Source organism: Musa acuminata, chromosome BXJ1-7, assembly GCF_036884655.1.
Source record: "Musa acuminata AAA Group cultivar baxijiao chromosome BXJ1-7, Cavendish_Baxijiao_AAA, whole genome shotgun sequence".
NCBI lineage: Eukaryota > Viridiplantae > Streptophyta > Magnoliopsida > Zingiberales > Musaceae > Musa > Musa acuminata.
Genome location: NC_088333.1, coordinates 34351005 through 34357500, shown reverse-complemented (window position 1 = coordinate 34357500; position 6496 = coordinate 34351005). Strand labels below are relative to the sequence as shown.

At 38.0% G+C, this 6496-nt stretch overlaps 1 protein-coding gene across 1 annotated transcript; it reads right to left on the bottom strand.

Moving 5' to 3' along the window:
- Positions 1-3398: 3398 nt before the first annotated feature.
- Positions 3399-5029, bottom strand: LOC103973354 (B-box zinc finger protein 20). The gene is made up of 3 exons (XM_009387899.3): positions 4513-5029; positions 4023-4400; positions 3399-3905 (listed from the first exon to the last, which is right to left on the bottom strand). The coding sequence occupies exons 1-3, from the start codon at positions 4696-4698 to the stop codon at positions 3630-3632; spliced, it is 840 nt and encodes a 279-aa protein (XP_009386174.2). The 5' UTR covers positions 4699-5029; the 3' UTR covers positions 3399-3629.
- Positions 5030-6496: the final 1467 nt, after the last annotated feature.

The window sequence follows — 6496 nt, the reverse complement described above, 5'->3', positions numbered from 1 at the left end:
TCAAATCCATAGAAAATAAAAAAATTCTCATTCAAGTTTTCTAATATGTGTAGTCCATCCAATTGAACATAAGAGGATGAATGATAGAAGACTCTCTTGAAAGCTGGAGAAAGTCATCTATCTTGGGTGTTAAATCAAATAGAGAGAAACGTGGCTTTAATACCAATTGTTATGACCAAAATCGATACTATGAGTGGGGGGTAAGTTAGTGCTTACGAAAAATTCTGACGATTCGAAAATATCGTTCGATAAAGCTCGTATCAGAAAGATGAGTTTAATTTGAAAGTACGTTCGTAAGCATAGTGAAAGTAGTAAGCAAGTAAATTAATTTGCAATATTAGAATGAAAAGCATAATAGAAATGCAAATCGAGTACACAAGATTTATAGTAGTTTGATCGTCGTGATCTACGTCCACTCCTGATTCCTCTTCACTCGAGGCCACTAGCTTCCACTATCGATCTTCTTTCCAATGGGCGAAGATAAACTACCAGTACACTCTTTCTCCTTTTCATAGGTTTAGGATAGAACCTTTTAGTATCACCGACTAGCACTGTCTCCCAAACTATGTCAGGCGATGGTACCGCCAGACTAGCGTTGGTACCGCATAGTGTCAACGTGTTAGGTGGTAGTACCATCAGACTAGACGGTAGTGCCGCCCAGTGTCAGAACTGACAAGCGGTGGTTCCACCCAGTATTGGCGATAGTACCGCCAGTACCCCAAAATCTTAGGGATTCAGATTTTTAGCTCTAAATTTTAATTCATTTGAGGCTTATAAAAACCTCACTCATCCCTAATTGGTTAACATAAGAACTGAGAGGAAAAAAGAAAGAAAACACTATTATAATATTATGAGAACTCCTCTCAAGCTCTAAGTGTTAGGTGAAGTTTAAGGGAGGGTTGAGTGGTTGTAAAGGTTATATCCTAAATTTGTGAAAAGGAGAAAAATAGGTGTAAAAGGATAGTTGATCTTTGCACGTTGAAAGAAGATCGGTAGTGAAAGTTGGTGGCATTGCTTGAGGCTCAGCCTCCCAAGCAGTTTGGGCGATGGTACCGCCCAGACTATGCAATGGTACACTGGTAGTTAATGCTGCCAGGCGGGGGTATCGCTAGAGCTTAGTCTCTGAGGCTGTCAAGTGGTGGTACCGCCCAGGGTTACTTTGTAGGTGGTGGTAGTGCTAGTACCAAAAAACCCAGGTTGAGACATTTTTTAGCTTTATTTTTTAAGCAATTTGGGTCCTAGAAATATCCTATTTTTTTTCTGAATGAAAAAGTACGAAAGTGTGAACAAAAAACTTGTGATCCAAGTGAAAAAAACGTTATTATGATTCCTTGAGAGTTCAACTCATCTTCCCTAAGTGTAAATTCTATTTAAGGGAGGGTTAAAAGAATTGTAAATGTTATCTCTTAAATCTGTGACAAGGAGAATAGAACCGTAAGAGAGTAGTTGATCTTCACTCATTGAAAAAAAATCAATAATGGAAGTTGGTAACATTAACAAAGAAAGAATTGGGAGTGGATATAGCTCATGACGATTGAATCACTATAAAATTGGAATGCTTTCTCTTCTTTGCCCTTTTTTTTCTTTATATTGCTTATAATTTGGCTGCTTAATCCACATCACACTATCTCTAAGTTCAAATGTATTTTTGATATGATTTTATCTAAATACTCAATGTTTTATACATATATATATATATATATATATACATATATATGTGTATATATATGTATATATATATATATATATATATATATATATATATGCATATATACATAAAAATATACATATATATGTATATGTATATATGTATGTATATATGTATATATATATAAATATATATACATATATACAGTGTACATATATATATGTATATATATATATATATACATATATATATACTTATATATATATATATATATATATATATATATATATATATATATATATATATATATATATGCATGCATATATATATATATATATATACAAATATATATATATATACAAATATATATATATATATATATATATATACAAATATATATATATATATATACAAATATATATATATATATATACAAATATATACAAATATATATACAAATATATACAAATATATATATATATATACAAATATATATATATATATACAAATATATATATATATATACAAATATATATATATATATATATACAAATATATATATATATATATATACATATATATATATATATATATATATATATATATATATATGCGTGCGCACTTTTTTTTGATCGCCACAACATGAGGCATAACCTTACTTGCTTATGGATTGACAGACGAAAAAGCTGTGTTTACACCTCAAAAGTTGCGTGCATTAGGCAGCTTTTCCGTTGAATGAGAAAAAGGTTACTGTAGCTTTTCCTTTAAAAGTATCTACAAAGCGATTTTGTTAATGCAGCATTTAAGAGTTGATGAAGAGAGCTTCTCGTGTGGGCCGACACGTTCTCTTGTAGATTGCATGCCTTCCACGCTAATGATGTATCGGCACGGATCCATGTTGGTGTGGAAGCGATAGTTAATGGGTATTACGTGTTCCAAAGTTGCATCAACATCATCTTTTGGGTCCATTAAAATCGAAATAGCACGAGAAACCTCGTGCTAGTAAAGCAATTACACCGAACCGTGGTCTTGTTCCTCAATTACTCGTGCTTTTTCTTTTTTTATTCGTACATGAGTTTTTAAATATCTTCTACCCTTTGTGAATTGGACTGATCATTTGTAATTAACAAACACCACAAAGGAGAATTCAAGAGCATTGAGATATTATCCAATTTGATCGATACCCGTAGATATATATATTCTAAGCTGTAATTTTTAAGAATAAATATAAAAATTAACTGAGGTGATCATTGTTTAGCTGCTTCAATTCTCTAAATTGTTTGATTTTTTATTATTATGATAAGGAGCTAAAAAAATTATTACTTTAATTCTTGTTTTAAATAGTGACAATTTATTCATAAATAAAAAATATTTTGCTAGTATCTATATGACCTAAATTATTGTTCGCCTCTTTAAGAATATTAAAGATTTATTTTATCAAATATATAATTTTGTCACACATAACATCTCAATTCATTTGTTCAATTATACTCGCAAGGATCTACCCCTATTAAAGGTGGGGATAAAAGATATTTTTTATTAAAGGTGAGGATAAAAAATATTTTTTATTATCTATATGTATATGAGGCAAGGACGGATAGAGTACTCCCCAACCCGATTACTCTTATTATATGAGCCTAGACATTGTGCTCTAATGTTTGACCTGTTTGATTTAAATCTAGATTGAGGTAATTTTAAATTATCTAATTCGAATCACATGAAATAATATCATTATTTAACAGTGACAATATCAGAAAGCAGCTCTCCTTGTAAATATCTTGCTAACTCATGAATCGAAGATCTAAGAGAAATGGGGAACAATTTAAGTTTTTGCACCAGATGCCGAAGCACCAGCCAAAACAAGCTCCCTATGGCATAAACCTTGATCCAAAGATTGAAGGCCAACGAGACGAAGGGTCTGGGAAGCGAGAGTACAAGTTAAGCGAGCTAAAGGTCGGCGGGCTCAAGAGGAAGGACCACGTCAGTAGTACCAAAACGAGTTCCTTGGCCTCTTGCTGGGAGTCGAAGCAGGGGAGATCTGAGGCACGGTGAACACGTCCTCGCTCCACCGCTCTCGCCCCGCCTCCTTGCTCCCCCGCCATGGTTGGTGGTGTCCGGAGCCGTCGGCGGCGGACGACAGACCCGGCGGCGGAGGGTACTGGGGCACGTGAGGCGCCCAGACAGGGAACTTTTCCGCCAGCGCGTCAAGCCCGCCGCTGTCCAGATCCGCCTCCAGGAATGGCAGCAACTCGTCGCCCTGCATCCCCCAGAAAAGGATCCGATTTTTAATCTTCTTCAGTTGCAAAAAAGATTACTTTTTTTTTTTTTTATCGTTATCTAATCCGAAATAGGTTGGGAATCATGAGGGACAAACCTTGGCGAAATCTTCCACTCCGAAGGCCGGATCGTCGACCAGCAGGTCCTCCACGCGCCAGCCCGGACATGTTTTGATTAAGTACTCCGAGATGCTGCTGCTGGTGGTGCTGCTTGTGGAAGCGATGGGCGTGGAACCGTCTGCAACCGAGGCCTTATTCTGATTGCTCTTTGGCACGGTGGATTTGGTGCTAGTTTTAACCTCCGCCACCGACTCAGGGGAGGGAGAGGGGGGCATGGGAGCGGCGGAAAGCTGGACGCCTGTAAGGATGAACCTATTGTGCTTCATGGTGAGATGATTGGCGCTGTGAACGGACGCGTCGCAGTCCCTGCAAAGAATCGCCCGGTCCTCTTGGCAGAACAAGAACCCCCGCTTCTCCTGCAAGTCCGAACACCAACGAAATCAAAATTCCTTCCATAAAAATGTAATCTTTCTCTACACATCTGCCCGAAAAGGCGATCAAAATGGCGCCTTTGAAACGGAAGCAAACCTGGCAGATGTCGCAGGCCGGGTGCGACTGGGCGGAGGGCGCGGAGAGCGAGAAGCGGCGGTGCTTGCCGACAAGCTTGTTCGCCCGGTGGACCCGCCTATCGCAGGCGTCGCAGAGAGCGGCCTCGTCGGCGCAGCAAAACACCGAGGCGCCCTCTTTACCGCACACGTCGCACAGTACCTTCATCGCGCTCGTCTCTCTCCAACGCTGACGAGGAGGGAGAGTTGGAGACGGCGAAAAGAGAGTATGCCAAAAGTCGAACCGATCAAAACCAGGAGAGGAAGATTTAACTAAAAACCACACGGAATGGGAGGAGAAGAGCGGCGGCAGCAGGCCGGCAGGCGGGCGGGCGGGCGTTGGAATTTATGCTCTTGATATGGGAGCCTGCCAGGCTACGCAAATCTAACATAAAAATTTCCCACTTGTCGTCCGATCGGAAAGTTCGGACCCAAAAGAAGATTAATTTTCCCGTACCAAATGACTCCTTTTTCATGATCTGGCTACATAATCTTGAACAACCAGGCACTCAATTCATTAAAAGGACCACCATTATGGCTGCTAACTGATAACCAAGTTGGGTGTACTATATTAGTCCTAGGTCAACAAATTGAATTCTCAAGCTCATGAAACAACAGTAAATATAATGTTTAGAACCCATCACACCAGTTACAAGATGGATTTATGTGAGCGAGAGACACTGGCGTTTTCCAAATGGTGGAACCTAATATTTGGATGCATCAGCCAACAGCTGCAACTCTACCATTTGTCTTGTGGATTCAGTGAGATCCAACCTTAGAGCTGATAGATATCATTGTATCCAAAGGATGTGAAACTATATTATCTTTATCTGATAGGGGAAATATATGCCTCCCATCATAACATCACATGTGGCATCATAATCGGTAGAAGAAGACAACAAGTGTGTCATCATGCTCAAAGTTGAGGTGCTTCACCTCCTTTTCTTTAGAAGTGATTTTTGGATCACCTTCGAATCTGTGATGCATTTTGGTTGCAGCCCTTACGGAAACGTATGCTTTGTTCACGAAAACGTTGTCACCTCCCAATGTTAGTCTACGAATGATGATATCAGTTGATTCTCCACCAGTGCCCAGAGAAGTGTCATCATTGGAATAGTCAACTAGGCACCTAATATATTAGGCTAACAAAGACTTCGATTGGAACCATCATGTGCATTGAATTGTTTGACAACTTAAGAGAAATTAGGTTTGTTGAATAGCCTCCAATATTAAAGCAGAGTGCGAGCAAATCTGATGACACCGACAGAATGGAACGCTGGCTCTTGTCCAACAACAATAGCTGGGAAGTGGAGGACTTGGCTAAGGTATTCATCTAAGGAGTTGGCATGACAACACTCCATGTCAACCCTCCTCTTATCAAAATGCTTGAGAAAAATATTGATGGTTGACTTTGAATGCTTGACCAGCTCAACCCAATTTGGGTGCGAGTTGTTCTTCAAGCCTTTTGAATCATTGAAAAATACTAATGTTGAGTGTGATTCTTAAGTTAGTTTTTTTGATATTCAAGTTAGATCATTAAGTGGAATAAGAGAAAGTTGCTAGTCAATCACGTGATGACACGTGCAATACGTTATATATATTTTTTTTTATTAGTATTATTAATATTTTTTTCACTTTATGTTTGCTATTGCATTATAACATTCATGGATTTATATAATGTGAATCATATTATAATGAGATCATGATAATGAGATCGATTCATCCTTAAACATATACCCTAAATAATCTCAGTAATAGGTAACTTAAGAGAGATATTGAGATAATCGGATAGACTTGTGTACTATATACTTGTCCATATGATGGAGACGGCTGGTCTTATAGTTGTTCATGTGGGGACACTAGAGATATAGTGTAGGTGCTCATTGGAGAAAGAGTATACTAATTGATCCACTCACGGAATGTTAGATAGTTGGCGAAACCTCATTGTTAGACAATTATTTCTTCAT